This window comes from Salvia splendens, chromosome 18 (genome assembly GCF_004379255.2).
Source record: "Salvia splendens isolate huo1 chromosome 18, SspV2, whole genome shotgun sequence".
Taxonomy (NCBI): domain Eukaryota; kingdom Viridiplantae; phylum Streptophyta; class Magnoliopsida; order Lamiales; family Lamiaceae; genus Salvia; species Salvia splendens.
The window spans coordinates 13,519,897-13,539,990 of record NC_056049.1 but is presented as its reverse complement, the minus strand read 5'-3'; the positions used below and the strand labels follow the sequence as shown (position 1 = coordinate 13,539,990).

The window sequence follows — 20,094 nt, the reverse complement described above, 5'->3', positions numbered from 1 at the left end:
CCGAAAGGACACGTGAAAGTTGTCTTCTCCTGGTCCTCGGGATCCACATAGATTTGAAAATACCCACTATACCCGTCTAGGAAACAGAAGTATTGCTTGCCTGCTAGCCTCTCCAGCATCTGGTCAATGAAAGGTAGAGGGAAATGGTCTTTCTTGGTCGCTTCATTTAACTTCCTATAATCGATGCACATCCTCCACCCAGTAACTAGTCTGGTGGGCACCAATTCATTCTTGTCGTTCTTGACCACCTGTATTCCTGACTTCTTGGGTACCATATGGACTGGACTCACCCATTCACTGTCTGGTATGGAATAAATGATTCCTAGGGAGAGTAGTTTCAATACTTCTTTCAGCACTTCCTCCCTCATGTTAGGATTCAATTTGCGTTGAGGATCTCTGCAGGCTTTTGCTCCTTCCTCCAAGCGGATGTGATGCATGCACAAATCTGGACTAATTCCTACCAAGTCAGAGAGTGTCCACCCAATAGCCTTCTTGTTTCTTCGGATTACCTTCAGCAGTCCCTCTTCTTGTCCCTCGGTCAAGCTGCTGTTGATAATCACAGGGAAAGTTTCGTTCTCCTCTAGATACGCATACTTTAGGCCTGGTGGAAGTGTTTTCAACTCTTTCTTGGGAACATCTTTTTCCTGGGGCAAGGGATTTTTCTCTGTTACTTCCGTTGTCATTCCCTTCCTCGACCCAGCAGAACCTTCCACACTCGCCACATAAGGTGTATTCCTTGACCTAGCTAGCTCCGGATTTGCACAGAATTTTAGAATTGCTTCAGCTAGCTCCTCATCTGATAACTCGCTTGTGTTCATTGCTTGACACCAACTGGCCACTTCTCTATCAATGGCATGACTCATCCCGGAGTTCTCAATCTGTTCCTGCATTAATTCCGTCTCAAGGTATTCTTGGACCAAAGGGTTAATAACATCTATAGCATGCAAATTTTCAACGTCAAGAGGTTTCTTCATTGCCTCATCAATGCTGAATGTGTATTTCTCCCCATTATAATCAAGGCAAATTGTTCCATCAAAAACATCAATGATAGTCTTAGCGGTACGTAGGAAGGGTCTCCCTAAAAGTACTCCGCCCGACTCTGCAGACTCATTATCACTCATCTTAATCACATGGAAATCAGCAGGGTACAAGAAGTCATGTACCTTGACTATCACATTCTCAAGCACCCCTTCAGGACAGATGCATGACCTGTCCGCCAGTTGAATCACAACCCTCGTGTCTACCATGCCTACCCCCACTAATTTCTTGTATATGGAAAGTGGTAACACATTTATCGACGCACCCAAATCACACATAGCGTGCTCGATTCTCACATCACCAATAGAGATGGGCAAGGTGAACATACCTGGGTCATTGCATTTTGAAGGCATCTTCCTCTTCTGAATCACTGCGGAGACGTTCTCGCCTATCAGAATTTTCCCACTGGGCCTAGCCTTCCCAGCTATAAATTCCTTGATGAACTTGCTAAAGACTGGCATCTTCAGGGCCTGTAAGAATGGCAGATTGATTTCCAACTTCCCAAAAATGTCCATGAAGTCTACCGGTTCTTCCTTCTGTTTCTTGGCTTCCCCCCGACTCGGAAAGGGTTTCAGTCGCTTCCCTGCTCCGGTAGAACTTTCAGCTGATAACTCTCCAGTTTCTTTTCCCACTGCCTCATCTTCCAACTCCGGCTCTGGATCGAGGAAGAATGGTTCAGTTGATCTAGGCAAAGGTTTCTCTAAATCTCCTGTCTTAAGGTCATCCTTGACCAAGGGACTTCCTCCCTCCAAGTGTCTTGGCCTAGGAATTGTATCCTCTTCTTCCCTGTCTTCCTTGGGATCTGTCACCTCCTTTGTTCTTACCACTGGCCCATCATATCCCTTCCCGGATCTCAAGGTAATCTGACTTATATTAGCTCTGTCCGGTGGCCTTACGGAGGCGGGAATCTTCCCTTCATTTCCCCTCATATCACACAAAGAAGTAGCTATCTGGGACAATTGCTTAGCCAGCATATCCATGGCTGCTTTCTGCTCCTGTTGAGCATCTTGAAGCTTGTGCACTACGTCATTGTTCGATTGCAGGTTGTTTTGCATATGTTGCTGAGAACTGACGAGGTCGTGCACCATATCATCGATACTTTTTGGTGGTTTCGGTGGCTGACTGGGTCCTGGGCCGATACTTAGAGTCGGTCCACTTGCTTGATTCTGACGAGCGTTTCCTTGACCGCCTGAAGAGTTATTGTATTGATTTCCTTGGCCCTGGTAATTGTTCTGAAAATTCCTTTGGTGTGGGGGTACATAAGAGTTTCCTTGACTGCTCTGATTCCTGTTTCCCCAGCTCGAGTGGTCTCCTTGGTTCCGATTAATCCAGTTGCCCTGCCCCTCTTGATTCCTTCCTGACCAATTACCTTGTCTTTCGGGCTGAGGTGCAAACTGCTGACTTTGTTGCGGTGCCGGCTGATTCTGTTCATTGTCAGTCCATCTGAAATTTGGATGGTTTCTCCAGGGCGCATCTCTCTGTCTCCCTGGATTCCAGCTCCCATCGGGATTCCAACTTCCCATTGCATTGACCTGGGCCTGATAATCTCCTTCCTGGGTCCCGTAATATTGTTGAATTTGATTATCTCCTGGACCAGGAGATTTCTCCTTCCCTTGTGAAGCCAGTGGAATCGCCTTTTCAATCGCGTTCAAAAGAGCCTTCTCGAGCCTATCCATCCTTGCTTCGACTTTGTCATCTTCTTGTTCTCTCACAGCATGCACCGATCCTCTTCTCACTGCATTCCTAGGGTTATCGTACGTGTAACATCCAAAAATAACTCTAGACTCAATTCCTTTTTCAGGTAAGAAATCCCGACTCGGCTTTCGACGAATAAATCGATATTGAAATAATGATAGTCGATAAAATATTGTTGATAATTTTTATAAGGATATAAAAGGTGATGAGATTATATTAGAAATAATATATGAGTTATATTATAAATAAGATAAGGTTTGTGTTAAAATTGTCTATTTCGAATTATATGTGGTTGATTCGATAACAAAAAAAAGAGCCAAATAAGTAACAAGGAATAAGGAATAAAGTAGCATTAAAAAGTAGTATTAGAAGTATAGTGAGGGTGAGAAGAGAAGAAAATCGGAGTTGAATCGGGAATCATAAATAGAATACGGTAGAATGGCAAAAAAATCGTCTTTTCACATGAAATAAAATAAAATATCTTGTTTAAATCATAGGGCACGAAATTTCCAGCATTTTGGACATGTTTGACTTCAAAATATGCCTTAAAGTAATAGAAAAATCTAGAGAAATATAAAATAACTATGCCATGATTTGATGAATGCCACTTGTACACAAAAATACCATGAAATTAATTAATAATTTGGGAACTTTTATAAACAAAAATAACACTATTCATCTCAGTTTCATCCCAAAAGTCGTGTCCTCCATAGCCAAGGAGTTCCAAGCTTTCATCTTCAAATTTTAGCTCTGTTTCTCAACGTATTGAATACCCGATCGCGCAATCGGTGTTAAATCAAGGTAGCTCTTCATTCTATGTTGTTTTTGAAGATTGAAAAAATATATATTGGACTTTAAAAAACTACAGGGATCCTCCTTGATGTGTTTGAACAAATGATGGTTCAATTCTTGTATTAGTGTAGAATATGTTACGTTTAGATGCCCTAAACATGTTTTATCCTTGATTTTGAAGTTATGAAAATTTTTTTAGAATTGCTAATGGAACTGAAAATATACCTTAAGTATATGATTTGGGTGTTATATGTTCCCAATAGATGAAATGAATATTTAAAAGATGATTAAATATGAATTGAATAAAAATCTTGATTAGAATCAAACCCTGGTTCTACGCCTCCTAGTTTGAATTATTAAACATGTTTATATATGTTAAATCTTTGGTTTAACAATTTCTATAATAACTATGATGCGTCTAGAGGATCCTGAATCGTATGGAGAATTTAGGAGTTCGTTTACTATGTGTATAAATGGTATAAAACAATACAACTACGAACTGTCAAAATTCTGGTACTGTCATATTTTGGATGTGTTATCCGAAATATTCAGGGAATTTAGGTCGATGAAAACTTGATTCCATAATTTCGAAATTAACTATAAGGTGTTTAGTTGTTCTCGAATTTGTGATTAATTAAGAGTACAAATATTATTTATAAAAATTGGTAGAAAACTATTGCCAAAACTACTCGATTTTGGTAGTCTGTGGTGAAAGGAGAATATCTCTCGACCCATTAGGAATTTTGAGTGAATTTTGTTGCCTTGTAAACTAAACTTCCAAGGGTATTTGAAAAATACTAGGTTGCGTCTAAAGCCTTTTAAATATTACATAACATTAACGAGAAAAACAGTCCAATGTAGTTGAATATTAAAGTAAATTGGTAGATCATGGAATTACTTTCATCTAGGATATTAGATGAGGATAAAGGGGGAGAGTTTAGCTTATAGTAATATTATTTCTCGATAAATTAATTTGTGTTATAATTCTATGAGGTAGCTACACCCAAATGTTAGCAAATGAAAGAAAAAGGATCGGCGAAAGAAGAAATGCGAATGGAAAGGTTTGGAAATAACGTCATCCAGGTAGCATGCTCAACACTAAATGGGCCTAATTCTCTTACGTGTTTTTCCGTGATTATTACGGACTTATTGTCTAAATAATTTATGATTAATACTTGATAAAATATTCATGAAGTAAAATATAAGAATATGATGGATTGTTGATTGATTTGATAATGAAATATGTGCAAAGAGTATACGTTGTGGAGATGGAAAATAAATGTGATTAAATGTGATGATGTCTGATCTATCTATCTGTGATGAGGTCTGATTTGTTGTCTGTGTTGATATATTATTATCTTAGTAGATTATGAGTAATTATGTGATAAAAGACTTGTGAAGTAAAACATGAGAATATGATGAATTATTGAAAGATTTGGTAATGAGATGTGAAAAGGGAAGAATATGGTTGTGACTGTAGATAATGTGGAAATGAGCATTAAGAAGGATATGATAAATGATATATGATGATGAGATGTATACAAATATGATTAAATGTGATGATGCTTGATCTATCTATCTATCTATCTATCTATCTGTGATGAGGTATGATCTGTCTGTGTTGTTGGGAATCTGGGGATTTTGAGAATGTCGGAATTTAATCTATAATTCGATATGATATGGTGTGAAAATAAGTTGTCGATGTGTTATATTAGAAATAATTGAGAATATGTATTGAGATGAAAATGAGTAAATTTGATGGTGTTTACGCCCCGTGCTTGAGTGTATTCTGTGGGTACAATTGGCATGCCATAGGACAGCAGCGCTGCATCATCTGTGATCTCTCGTCTTCTGGATAACCGAAGCGAGGATCGTCTGTTATCTGATCTGTCTGATCTGCACCCTATGGGTGGTCTGTTCCCGGGATTATCTGTATGCATCCGAAATGGATGGTCTGATTATCTGTATTGCCTATTGTTGGGTTTTGGGCATATGTTGGTTATAGAGGAGATGTTGCCCAATTTATGTTAGAAATTAATAAGACAATAATAATATGATATATGCGGTAATGATTGGTAAATATAATAATAAGAATTTAAGTTGTATGATTTTTGATTGTTAGAGAAATTGTGGCTGAAGTGTTGAGTTTGCTACAGGTTAATTGGATCGTGGATTCCTTTGGATATTTCTTTCGTTTCTTCGCCAGCACTGCATCCTCGGTGGGTCACTGATCACTGCTTGCGGCGTTTGTGTCAATTTATGTTAGATGTGGCATGTATAGTATTTGAATATTTGTAATAGCTTCCGCTGTGTTTGTAAATAGTGTTGGAACTTTTGCTGATAGGTTAATGAATTAAGTTTGGTTTTTAATTGACCATAATTTATGGCACCGTAATTGTGACATTTCTATTCGACCGTTCGCCGATCGGGTAGGGGTGTACAGTACGCCTTCTTAGTCAATTTAGTACATCTTAACGTCAATCATCTCTTCCCTTCTAGGATCTCTCTTGCCTCACTTCCCTTTTCTTGTGAAATTTCCCCACTCGAGGAGTTCATTAAGTCCTTTGACTCGGGAGTGGCTCCTTCGTAAAACAGAGAGTAGGTCTCTGCCTCTATCCTTCGGTGATTCGGGCATGCATCCCAACAACCCTTAACTCTCGACCAATACTGACTCAACGATAATGTAATCTTGCCTTACACTCTAGTATTTCTTTCTTAAGTGCATTCGTCTTGTTGGATGGGAAGAAATAATCTAAGAATTCTAACTTGAAGTCCCTCCACGTGCGGATAGAATCCGGAGGCAACCCTCAATAGCACGTATTAGCTTCCCCCTTCAAGGTAACGGAATCGCTTGTAGGCGATAATCCTCCTCTGTTGCATCATTCGGCCTCTTCTGAATACCACATAACTACTGAATTCATTTAAGAACTCATACGGACACTCATTTCTACGCCCAGAGAACGTCGGCAAGATGCGAGTACGTTTTGTCTTGATCTCGATAGTCCTCTGGCGTGGATTCACACTATAGCTTGAGCTGGTTTTTTCCATCTAAATGGGCAGTGAGAGAGCGATTTCGGATCCGGGTCTACCACCTGCCGCCATGAACTACTTCCTCGCTTCCCCCCCTGTTTCTGACTCTGTTTTCTGATTCGGGTGGTGATTCTGGATCTTCGCGTCCTGATGACGTCCAAGATTCGTCGCTAGTGGATTCACTCGGAAACGGACCTCCCGTGGTGAACCCTGATCTGGTGGTCACAGTAGAGACTGTATCATTAACCCGCCAATCAAACTGGCCGTGTTTCCACCCAGATGAGTTGCTCCAGTAGGTAGATCTTGAGCCTCTGCTCATAAACTTGCAAACAAAAGAGAAAGAAAACAAATCAAAAACTATTTACACCACAGACTCTGAACACTAACACTAAGCACGCCATCCATCCCCGGCAACGGCGCGCATTTGAAGTGTGGGTCTTCGCTCGACTCTAATGTCGAATGACTAGACTCAGGCGTAAGCGAGTGTGCACATATGAGAATTAATGCAAAGCTCGGTCCAGAGACAACGCTCCTTAAATCCGCTGGATCACTGGGTCCAGGAACTCTAGAGAACTACAGTGTTTTTGTCGTTTGGACACACTCGACTCCCCTTCAAAAATAAATCCCTCAACCCGAACACTATGAATTAGTATAGGGAAGTGGGGTCGATCCCACAGAGGTGGATTCGTTAAAGTAGTGCTAAGAGACTATGGGAAACAAACGGCTGCTGCCACGCAAAGGGTTGAGATTTAAACTACCACTAGATCTAGGCAAGAAAATGTAAACGCTAGACCTAGGACACAGAAAACTTACTGGAATCAGACATCAATACCGAAAGACACAATTACTCCCTAGACTAAGCAAACGACTACCTAATCTAGCTAAACAGTAAGCAAATAACAGTGGGGACCATATTTCCAGAAATAGCAAGTACGGTAAAAAGCTGCAGATAACCAACCCATGCTCCAACTAACTACGACATGTACCTTCGCAACTAAACTAAACTCGCAGATGAAGAAAACAGAGCACACTCCTAGATTCAAACAGAATATAAAGATTTGGACGCCGGAAACTTGCTATGAATCGGAAATACATCAGATCTACATAAACTAGGCGAAATGAAATGAAAACACGTAAGCTAGGCATAAAATTAAAACAGTCCTACTCAGAATCACTTCAGACGCTTAATCCACTCCGGATCCAAGCCATCTGAACTCAACAACCAACAAAATCAACTCCATAACTCCGATTCTCACAGATCTGCTCCGATCAACTCCAAATTCCAACAATCACAAACAACTCCACAACATCAGCAAAACAAAACCCCGATTCATCCACAAACAAACTCCATTCTTCCAGATCTCACCATTAACCTGCAATAATCCAGAAAATAACCACGAAAACAACCAACTCCAACAATCCAACTCCAGAATTCAAGTAAACACAATCAATCGACAGATATCATCACGATCGACGTAAGCGAAAATGAAACTTGCATAAAAGTAGAGAAATATCCAGGAACAAAAGAGGACCGAGCTTCGAACAGCGAAGCTCGGCGAATTCAGCAGAAACGAAAAGAAAAACAGAAATAAATTGTTTCTTCGCCCCAAAGAAGGACGGTGTTACAACCCACAAACACTATCGGAAAGCTAAATGTGAACCCCAGCGCGAACCCGAGATCCTCCGCGAATTAGAACCAAGTATGTGAAAAGTGAACTGAGCAACAGGCTGTTCGTGAGGCCTCCACCGAGAAAGTCCCTCCAGCTTGCATGCTTCTCCCTTTTATAGATGCGGACATAGCCTTCTAGAGTCTTCGTAGAATCCCTATTCTACCCTTCAACTCCGAGGCTTCCTCCGTCAAGCAATTTCTTTCATAATGTCCGCTCTTTCGCCAGTTTCCTAGGGACTATGCAAGCGTCCTCTTCTTTTCCTGGATCTAGCGAAAACCTTCACACACCTGGCTTAAAAACATGCGTTAGACCCAGTAATTTCACGAAATAAAACCCCTAGACCGATGCATGAAATTAGCCTTATCAGTTAGCATAACCGTCTCTGTCACCTTTTTCATCGTTTCAGTTTTACTGTAGTGGTCCCACCTACTTTTTGCAGAAATACCTTTTAGTGTGTCACCCCAGTTGATCAGTTTAATATGACTTTGTTTTATGCATGCCTAGTTTAGTTGATCTGTTAGAATCCATGACTTGATCAGTCCAAACCAGTAGAGTAAACTTAACCCACTGTAAAAGCGTAGCAGCAACCAAAGTTTCCCAAATGTCCTGAATACAACTCAACATGCCTCCGTCTCTGTGGGATTCGGCCCTTACTTCTCTTTACTAATTCATAGTATTGTGGGGTAAGGTCTTGAAAGCCTGAGTCTCTCAGTTTGCACACCCAACGACGAGTTCGTAGCTTATTTGATCCGTTGACAGTCCAATCTTGATCATGCTGCCCTATCTGTTTAATTTGTATGTTAGCTGAGACATAAACTCGAGACTCTTCAACTGTCCAGCACTGAGGCTGAGTTTAGAGGGATCAAAAGTGGATTAATTGGAGTTTTATGGTTGAGGAGATTAATGGAGTTAGACCTATTGTCACCAAAAACTTGTCAACTTTTTTGTGACAACAAAGCTGCAATTAGTATTTCAGAAAAATCCAGTTCAACGTGACAGAACGAAACATGTGGAAGTTGATAGACATTTCATAAGGAGAATATCGAGGCTGGAATTGTTGCACTTCCTTTTGTTCGATCTGAAGATCAACTCGCCAACATACTGACCAAGGCAGTAGGCACTAAAAATTTCCAGAGTGTTCTTGACAAGTTAAGCATCGGAAATCCCGTTACTCAACTTGAGGGAGAGTGTTAAACAAGGGAAGAAATATTACCAAATATTATAGGAAAGTAGGTAAGATCTTTTACGTTATTTAGATTGATGTAAGTTAGACATATTATTCTTTCCTTTATAGAGACTCCATAGTCTAAATAAAGGTGGAGAATACATGTACCTTCCATTCGCAATATCAATGAAAAAACAATACAATCCCAAATCTCAAATTACAACAGAAGATACTGCCAACGAGTTATAATTATGCGAGTAGAAGTAACTGTTGGAAATATTGTAACCTTTTACATGGGCAAACTCTTGCTATTACAAAGAACCAAAAACTAGAAAGTAAATAAAACAAAGTAAATACAATAAAAGGAACAAGAAGCAAACTATAGTCTTCTTTAAGTCGAGTCGAGGTATCCCTCTCTCCGCATGACGAGATACGCCCCGGCTAGTGCTCACGGATTGGCGCAACGTCCCCAAAGATGAAATGACTTTTCTCCTATTGAGTTGAAGCACCTCAAACTCGTAGGCTCCGGCGAACTTGAATTGGAGGCGAGAACCGAGCAATGCAATGCTCCTAATGATGCGAACTAGAATGCTTGAGAGCTAGATAGAAGAGAGAATGATTTGTTGTTGGTGTTTTCCATCTCTCAAATCCACACCTATTTATAGGATAGGAGTGACCATATGAGAGGTCTTGTTATTAAGGAACCTCATAAATATTTTGGAGGTTATGAAAAGCCAAAAGACTTAGAAAATGAAAAGCTTAAAGCTTTTCAAAATCCCACGTTTTCAACAGTAACTTCTTGGAGAATGAGTCGAGAGATTACAGATATCCCTAGGCAAGTTGTTGATTAGAGAGTCTATGTTGTGCTAGGAAGCATAACAGATGGCGCTGTGCACCAAACCATAATATCCCTTCTTCCTTATTTCAACTGCACCGACTCCATCACCATTCTTCTCTTTAATTTATCTTTTAATATTTCTTCTAAGTGCAATAATAATCCCACAGACAAAATTATAAATAATTTATGATTCATATAAATTTTACGAGAGACTCTTTTTAGAATTCAATTTTCAATACTGGCTGTTAATGAAGCTGGTCTATATAATTTATGATTCATATAAAAAGATACCAAAAGTTTTGATTAAATGAGGCACAAGTTACAATCACAGTCCAGCACAAAAATAATTAGATAGATCTATATATTTGGCCCAATAAGGCCTAAAATAAAATAAGCTACTAAAAATATATTTAAGCATTTTCCGCAAGTAAACAACATATGAGTAAATCTTGGAGAAGAACATACCCGGTATTTTTAATTTTGATTTTATATGCATACATATAATATTTAATTAGTTTAATGATATGCATAAAGATATGAAATTAAAATATTAAGAAAACAATACTCCCTCTGTTCCCTCATCGTTGAGGCAATACTTTTCGGCACGGAGTTTAAGAAAGTAATGTTGAGTGTGTTAAATAAATAGATAAAAAAAGTAAGAGAGGGAAAAAAATAGGGAGAATAAAGTAAAAAGTGAATAAAATAGAGAGAATAAATTAAGAGAGAGTAAAGTAAAAGGTAGTAGTTTATATAATATAAGTTTGAAATTAAAATGATGTACCCATAGCCTTCAACTCTTGTTGCCGCCGTTGCAGGTGAAATATCAATTCCTTTCTAATCTTACACTGAGTATTGCTTTACCACTCAAGATTGCGTATAATTTGCTTTTCAATTAAATTTTGATGTCGTGTTTATTTTATTAATTAGTTTATGATTTCTTGTCCGATTAGATTTGGATTATTAGGGTTGTTTTATTTGTTTCTGATTTGTTAAAGGTTTATGTTTCAACCGCTGATTAAGTGTGAACAAGGTAAGCATTATATGATCTTTTTACTTGTCAACTGATTATGATTCATAAATTTGTTTATTTATCTTTCTTTTTTCTTACCGTTAGCCTAAACCCTAATATGTAATTTTAAGGTACACATAATGGTGCATGGAGATAGAATTAGCAATTTGTGAAGTGATATTCTGATATCTATAATCTCTCGGCGAAGCTACTGCGACTTGCATACTTTCAACTCGTTGATGACATCTCCATTGCTACGTCACTCATCTCAATTTCCCAAAATTTACAAATGGAGTTGACGATTTATTAATGAAGCTGGTATGTCATCAATCTGATGGCCTTGAGCCTCTCATCTGCTTTGCAAAGAACAGGCTGTTAATGAAGCTGGTATGTCATCAATCTGATGGTCTTGAGCCTCCACCAACACACCCATGTTGGCTTGTTCAAACTCCTCCAAATATCCATCACTGTCTCATGCCTCTCCCTCTCCTCCACCCCACAAGTTTCATTTTCTGGAACCGTCATTGACTTCACCATTTATATTTGCCTCCCATTGCACAATTTTAAACCCACATTCCGCCCCAACACCAAGATGCCGAGTTTCAACACCAAAGCCTCTTTCTTTCTCGTTCTAACAACGTTAATCCTCTTGTTCCTCACATTCTTTGCATAGCTGAATACTTCTTACAAACTGAGATTATAAAAAGCAGAGAATATAATGGTAATAATAGGTGATTCAACATTTTATTTTCTGAATATCTGAATTACAAAATACATCTTAAAACTTTATATACACATGCATATGCTTGCATGTATAAGCATGAACAATAGCTACACTAGATATAAGTTACTCTAACTAACTAATTAACCCTCTCATCAACCTTCTAACTATCCAACAACCTAACAACTAAGCTTTCTCTCAGCTGCACCATCTTCCCTTTACTTGGTGGAATAGCTCGACTTCAACACGCCCCCTTATGGTGAGCCATGCACCTCGCCTGCCTCTGTATTCGAGAAATGCAAGTCTAACACAACTCTCTAAAAAATTATTCATCCTTTCGGATTCTACTGAAGCTCTTAAGGTATCACCTTTCTTTTTTGCCACCCTTCTCGGGTTGTACTTGATTTCAAACCAACATCTGGAATAAAGTTATCACCTCGTCATGTGTCTTGCTCACTAAATCTCCATCGTGCTTGCATTGATCAATCTCATACTTACATTGTTCAGACCTTAGTAAAAATTTATCAAATCTCGACATCTTGCTAGATCATGGCTCGAAGATTTCCTTAGCATCTCCGAATAACATTGGCATACTTCGAAAAACGTCACATCAATCCTTTGCTGAAAGGACATGATAGCATCTCTCAACTTTTCTATCTTCATGGATGAATTGTACTTCGTAAAAAACTTGGACCTTAGCTCTTCTAATGTTACCACACCTTGTCCAGGCATAGAGCCATAATACTGTCTTGTCTTATCTGTAACTGAGAACAAGAATAAGGCTCTTTGATGCGGTCATGTGGCACATTGGGAGGTTTATAGTTGATTACTTGATTGTCAACGTTTTGAGAGGAAGAAAGAACTCCCTCTATTTTGAGTTATACTCCATGTTATAATTGCAGGTACATCCTAATATTTTGCGAAAAATGAGTTGTTAGAGAGTTGTGTTATACTTCCTCCGTCCCACCGTTCACCAATAAATGTCTCATTTTTTTTTACTACCTTTAGTAATGGACCTCACATTCCACTAACTTTATTTCAATCACATTTCAATCTAAAACTAATACTCCCTCCGTCCCACCGAAGATGACCCATTTTTCTTTTTCGTTCGTCCCAACCAAGATGACCCTTTTCTTATGTAGGAAATTTTTAAAATATTCAATTATCTTTTCTTTTCTTACTTTATTCATCTCTCTTACATTAAACACCCAACAACTTTTTCTCTCTTACTTTTTACATCTCTCCTACTTTTAAACATCAACAACATTTTATCTCTCTTACTTTATTCATTTGTCCTACTTTTAAACACCAAACAACTTTCTCTCTCCCTTTTTAAACACTTTAAAATTAGCATGCATAAAATCTCATGTCGTCCCAAGAGGGGGTCATCTTCCTTGGAATTGAGGGAGTATATAAGAGTAGGACTCACCTTCTACTAACATTCTTCACTCACAGTCTACTATATTTCTTGAAACTCTTGCTTGGTCAAAATTGGTCTTATATTGGTGGACGAAGGGGGATTTGAATGGACGTAGGGTATTATACAAAAATTGAAATTTCTAGTTGATAAGGCTCGTTTCATACATCTGTTTTGGGGTAAAATTTTGTGTTCTCGGGAAACTAATATGTAATCTTGAGTCAAGTGTGTAGAAAAGCTGCCAGGTCCAGAAAATTATGTGAAGTGACCAGGCGGACGCAGGATCAAGGAGAATTGGAGTGAAACAAGAATCAAGAAGAAAGCAACAAGAGTGGAAAGGAGACAAAGAGCATATTCTAAGGATCCTTTTACAAGGGCACAACCGACCTTTCAAAGAGGGACTGTCGTAGGGATTAGAGTCTCAAGCCTCCCTATATAAAGGGAGGGGAATTGAAGAATGAGGCAGCTCTCTCTTAGCTCAAGTCTCCGAGCTCACATTTACTCTCCCTATCCTTAGATTAGTCTCTACACACTTGGAAGAAGTGGTGAAATTCTGGCTGTGGTGGTGATCTGTTCTCGTTTTAGCTGTGTAACACCGTCCTACGTGGGCGAGGAAACAATCTCTCTTTAATTTCCGTTGGATAAATTCTTGTTTTGAAGTATTCTCTAGTTTTAAACTTCGTAGCTGTGAAGCTGACGTTGAATCTGTTGTTTTGAACTTGTTTCTAATACTATGGAAGTTTTTCTGTTGTTTTCCCTTACTTTCTCTTGTTGTTGATGTTTGGATTGTACTGTTTGGATGTGTTTAGCAAATGACGGGTTGTTAGGAATTGGAATCGATTGTGTTTGGAATTGTTTTAGATCTAGCTTATTGACATCTGATGTTGCCGATATGAGCTTGTTTGCGCTTAACAATGGGAGATTTGTGTTGGAGTCGAGTTTGAGTTCGTAGATCTGGATTGTTTTGTTTTCCTTCTGCATGATTATGTTTTGATTCTGCCTTGACGTAATTCCCAGTTGATCAGTTAGATTAGATATGTAGTTTTAAGCTTTATTTTTCGTGTTTACGTGTTTTCTGAAATATGCTCTGTTCTAATGATGTCTGAAATCCTGTTTATGCTTTGTTTTTCGTCGATCACATGAAGAAGATGAAGTAGTCTAACTTTTACTTTTCGGCAGCTTTTGTAGGGATTGTTAGTTGAGGGGGATTGGTCCCCCTTTACTTTACCTTTTGTTTGGCTATTTCAGGAAAGTTTCAGTGTGATTCTCTCCCAGTTTAATCCAGCTGATCAATTAGGAATCGCGAGTGGTCAATCAGTCTTAGCATAGTTTAGTTTAATGGATCAGTTAGTTTAGTTTCTTTAGTCCACTCCGTCAAGTAGATAGGAACTTAACCCACTCTGTATGCGTGGCAGCAGCCATCCCTAAATTGTCTACAACACATGTTGAAACACCTCCATCTCTGTGAGATTCGACCCTTACTTCCCTTTGCTAATTAATATTCCCTCCATCCCCAAAGAGTATGAACTATTTCCTTTTTTGTCCGGCCCTAAAGAGTATGAACTTTCTAATTTTAAAAAATTCAAACAACATACTACTCATATACATCATTTTATTTAAAACTTATACCATTACCATTAACACCTATATCATTATAATAATATGGACCCCACTCTCTACTAACATTATTTCCACTATCCTTTTTCTCTCTATCTCTTACTTTTCCCCTTATTTATTAAAACCCGTGCCTAACCAAAAGTTCATACTCTTTGGGGACGGAGGGAGTAGTATTGTGGGTCAAGGTCTTGAAAGTCCTAGTTCTAGTTAGGCTTCGTGGAGTCATCCTGATCAGCTAGAATTCTGTTGCTTGATCCGTCTGCAAGTTCTCGCACAACATTTTAAACGGTGTCTGTTGGATTAGTCGGCCATTATCCTCTTGATCAATCTGCGTTAATTTTATTCAATTACATCGCGTACGTGGTCAGAATGACGACCTTTCACTAGTTTTATCTTCTATTCGTAAGCGGACGAAGAAACATGTCGAAACTATATACTCCCAAAAGTCTCCTTTAAATATATTACTCCCTCCGTCCCAGCCTAAGCGAGACGTTTTCCTTTTTGCTACGTCACAACCTAAGTGAGACGTTTCCTTTTTTGGTAATAGTCAACTCACTCATCTCTCCTACTTTATCCTCTTATATCTCCTACTTTATCATCTCTCTTACTTTATTCATCTATTTCTCTTTCTTACTTTATCATCTCTCTTACTTGTTTCTCTCTTTCTCTTTCTTACTTTACTCTCTCTCTTACTTAGTATTAATAATTTAATTGACTAAACACCACTACCTAAATTTTTGTGTCAAAATAGAAACGTCTCGCTTAGGCTGGGATGGAGGGAGTATATCTTAAAACTCAGACCAATCAAATGCGAGATACCACCTGGTGGACTACTACCTACAGAGCCCAAATATGCTCTTCAGGTGAAGGTACGTACGGTACGAGTTATGCATTTATAAAAAGTTAAATAAATTCAATGCTACTCTCTTTATACTGTGTTAATATTCTTACATATGATATAATAGTGTTACAAATATAAAATGACGCTTGTGGTTAAAAGGAATTGTTGCAAATATGAGTTGTTCTTAATAAAAATTAGTACTACTATTGGTTCGACCAAAAGAAGCAACATACCCTTCTACAACTTCTCCACAAAGCTCAAACATTCTTTCAAAAAATTGTCGAGTTGAGAAGCATACACATGAGGAAATGTGCGATAATGATCGACATGAGGAGATGAGCCAAAATCAAAAGAGAAGACGTGTTTCCCATTTTTCCTCTGCTCCTCCATGAATGTCTCGACTCTTTGAAATGGGATAACCTTATCTCCAGTACTATACAGATACAGTTGAGGACAAGGTGGCTGACCCCTCGAGAGGATGGATATGATCTTTCGCAGTCTCCTGTTACACAAAGCAATATGAGAGATCTTTTTCAGTCGCTTCACTACTCACGTTATGATGCAATGCAGATAGAGAGATTTATCACAATGAAACAACAGCGTCAACAACCTAAAAAACTAGAATTGAGCTACCTCAAACACACACTCAATTCCTATTGATACTGAATGAGCTTTGACCAGTTTGCATCAGGCAAGTTAAGAAGAAAGGAGAACAGCTTCTCAAATGCACCCAACATCAAGTTTTCAACAGAAAAGGGCTTCTTCTCTTCTATATGTGATTCGTTCGATTGAGTTGTTTCTGTGGCTGAATAAGTAGCTGAGCTGCTTTTCTTTAGCAAAACAGTGGTAAATCCAGCAGCCGTCCAAATCATTTTCTATCAGCCACACTTCTTAGCAAAACCAATCAATAAGGTATCCATAAACCAAGCTCAAGTAAACATCACATACCTACGAAGGGATCTTTACAGAAACAATCATACTTTAAATTTTCTAACTCACTGCACCACAATCACCATTACTTAAGCACTACAGTTTACAAAATAATTAGCAACGTGTGAATCTCAAAATTCAGAGCCTGTGTCAAGTTATAGAGGGGAGCTATACACAGGCAAGAAGGTTAGATAAGATAAATGTTGTAGCTTGCTTTGTTTGTAGAAAGCTCAATCAGCGATTCAAAAACCACCATCTCGCTCTTTCCTTTCTTCGGTGCTGCCCTTTTTATATGAGGGGTGGGGTTGGGGTGTATAATATACTACCTCCGTCCCGCATTAAGTGTCACATTTAGTGTGGGTGCGGATTTTAAGAAATGTAAAGAAAAGTGGGTTGAATAAGTTAGTGGATAAAGAAAGTCTGCCCAAAGAGCTTAGCCAAGAGTGGATCCTTCCTAATGGTTTTTGTTCATGCCGGCAAAGCAAGTTAGAACCCACTTCCATATAGTCCTTGCTTTATAGATGCCATACTGCCTTAGTTAGGTTCTTAGCTCAGGTATTGTATTACAGTAGCAGAGCAGGCTGTATTCATATCATACAAGGAAGAGGCAACAATGATTAGCAATCTGTGCCTTCCGTCAGCAATTAGAGATCAAACTAGTCAATCCATTATCGAAAGTTGCACAAGGGCATTTGTTCAATCATTCCTTCTATGGTTAGCAACTAAAGTCCATCAATTTTTCCTTTAATGGAAGCGGGACAATTTCAAAGCATTTTCTAGATATTTTGCATGTAATGAGAAAAGATTAACTCATGCAAACTCACAATTAACTCCAAGTGTACCGTTTAAACAGATCATTATATGCATTTCTTCCAAACCTAAAAAGGATTGTTACTCTTTAATAACCAAAAACATGGAGTAGGATACACAGCTACAAAATATGGATAATAAACACTAAAATCCTGATGAAAATTGGATTCCACTCCCCACCAAGCCAAAGCAAGATATAAATAGCAATGTAGAAATGCAGAAAATAATGGGGAGTATGGAGCATCAGGGCTTTCCATGAACCAAACTGATAGCGCATTTATATTACACATCCAAGTTGGACAATTGGTGCTAATGGCTAAAAGTGGAGAATAATAATTGCAACGGCAATTAGTAATCATGAGATGCAATCAATAATATTAATTACTATTTGTAGCTCCAAGTAGAAATGTCATCTATTATGGTCACCTAGTTTAGAGAAGTGGGGGGAAATCTTGAGTTTAGTATATGGATGGCAATTTATGGTAGGGCCTTGTAGAGAGTGGCCTCATAAGAGGATAGTTTCAATATGTATTTCAGTCTCAAAAAAGTGGTGAAAATATATGGTAACCACAGGGCAGATGGAGAGTAGTCTTGATAGGTTAGAGAAGACAATGGATAGGTTAGGTTAGGTTAGGTTAGGTTAGGTTAGACAAGGCAATGAATGGTACACCTAGATGGGAACTGGTTTCAAAATATCATCCAATCTATACATTAAAGAAGTCATCGGCACCTACAACATTCGATTACCCTGTTAGCTGTGTAGAGACAACAGTTGACCCATATGTTACAACACCCACCATCTTCGCTTCATGTACCAGTACCACCCTACATCACCCCAAGGTTCTACTTCCTATCTCTGGCAAGTGGCTGGGGAGATAGTGCCCCCCCCCCCTTCTTCATCTTCCTTAGCAGTCAACTCTAATCCTCTAAGTCCACTGCCACTGCCAAAAGCCCGACCAGACACTGCATATAACTTTCACTAGGGGTGGCAGCGCCTTCTTCAGCTCAAGATGCGATCGCGGTAGCGGAGATGGAGAAATTGGGCGGCGCGGAAAAGGGAAATGGATTGAAAGAGGGAGTGGTGATTGTGGGAGAGGAGAGAGAGGGGAATCGGTGTGGGGAAGAGACGGATTGACGTGAAAGACGAGGGAGGTGGAAAAGGGGGAGTGAAGTAGGAGAACGGGGGTACGAGGATGTAGGCGGAATGGGACGGACCTTGCCATTACTGATTTCAATTTCAATCTACATAATCCAAAATACTAGTATAGTAACAAAAAATAAAATTAACTTTTTTTGCAAAAGAAAAGCGCTATATCTTGTGTGCTCCCATAATTTCTCTTCTATAAAATTCATCATCCAAATCTCGTTTCAGCATTTTTTTGGTAAAATATTTAATATGGGTTTATGGTAAATGGGCTTTCATGATTTGGTGGATACAATTGTAGAGTCTTTGGTTCAGCCCATGTAGGAAGTTTGGCCCAATTTCCAGCGTTTGGTTGAAACGGAGAACGAAGGAAACAAAATCGACCTTGACTAAACTACCCCTCTCTAGGCATGCACAAATAGAACCGGACCGCCGATTCACAAATCGAAACCAGACCGGCGACGGCAGTTCGGACAGGATGGCGGTTCAGCAGTTCAAGCGGGCCGGTTCAGGTTCAAAAAAATTGTGAACCGTAACCGGCAGTTCTAAACCGTCGGTTCACCGGTTCAAACCGGCGGTTCAGCAGTTCCAACAGTAGGATTCCAGCTAGGGCGTAGGTTTCCAGGCTAGGTGTGTAGAAAAATCGGCGGTTTTCGGCAAAAACCATCGGTTTCCAAAGGTTCGGGACCTTTTTCAGGTGGCAGCGTATAGGCCAGAAAACCGGCCAGAAACAGTGGACTAAGTTTTTTTTTTAATTTGAAATTTGAACTTTTTTTTTATTTATTTCTTCCAATTTTACTCCTATAAATACCCCACTTCCCCCATCATTTTTACTCACCTCATTCTTGTGAACAAGGATTTCCTTATCAATCTCAATTTCTTTATTCTCTATCCTTATTCTCTCTAATTGCTCAAGTTGTTTACTACTATATTTGTTGTTGTGTTCGTAATTTACCATTTTTACAATACTTCATATTCCATACTACTTTCATTTTGCATTATGTCTTCTTCTCGTGGTGGACCGGGACGTAGTTATTGGGGCAAAGGAATTTCCCAAGATCAAAGTAGTCGTCCCCAAAAATCAAAGCGACCCAGCCGTCGAGAAGTTATGGAAGAGGTTTCCCGAGTGGCGGCTGAACGCATGCAAGTAAGTTCTAAAAATAAAATTATTTTTACAATTCATAATTTCATAAGATTGAGTTTTTTAATTTTTTTTGTGTTCCTAATTAAAACTTTAACTTATATAATATTTATAGATAGAAGAAGATCATAGGACCGTCATGCTACTCGCTCAAATGGGTCAAGGTGGGGGGCGGTGGTAGTTCCGTGCAACAAGATGACGAGTACGACGTGGCTATATCGTCGGACTCAGACAAC

General features: G+C 39.0%; 1 protein-coding gene and 1 long non-coding RNA gene across 3 annotated transcripts; one reads left to right on the top strand and one right to left on the bottom strand.

Annotated features, from left to right (window-relative positions):
- The first annotated feature begins 4,575 nt into the window (after positions 1-4,575).
- Positions 4,576-5,895, top strand: LOC121776403. Its single transcript, XR_006045286.1, has 2 exons — positions 4,576-4,608; positions 5,682-5,895. It is a non-coding gene; the product is annotated as an uncharacterized LOC121776403 (long non-coding RNA).
- Positions 5,896-15,888: 9,993 nt separating this feature from the next.
- LOC121777947 (transmembrane protein 53-B-like) lies at positions 15,889-18,881 on the bottom strand. 2 transcript variants are annotated; one of them, XR_006045566.1, is made up of 2 exons: positions 16,467-18,881; positions 15,889-16,335 (listed from the first exon to the last, which is right to left on the bottom strand). XR_006045566.1 is itself a non-coding variant. In XM_042175284.1 (2 exons), the coding sequence occupies exons 1-2, from the start codon at positions 18,371-18,373 to the stop codon at positions 16,071-16,073; spliced, it is 318 nt and encodes a 105-aa protein (XP_042031218.1). In that variant the 5' UTR covers positions 18,374-18,860; the 3' UTR covers positions 15,889-16,070. The 2 variants fall into 2 exon arrangements, 1 of the variants encoding a protein (XP_042031218.1); XM_042175284.1 differs by having other exon boundaries at positions 18,321-18,860.
- Between the last annotated feature and the right edge of the window lie 1,213 nt (positions 18,882-20,094).

Coding starts and splice junctions, on each gene's coding strand:
- LOC121777947 (XM_042175284.1), bottom strand. CDS start 18,373: ATGGTGGGTGTTGTAACATATGGGTCAACTGTTGTCTCTACACAGCTA. Junction 16,336..18,320: donor GTCTCTACACAGCTAACAGG/GTAATCGAATGT, acceptor TTTGTGTAACAG/GAGACTGCGAAAGATCATAT.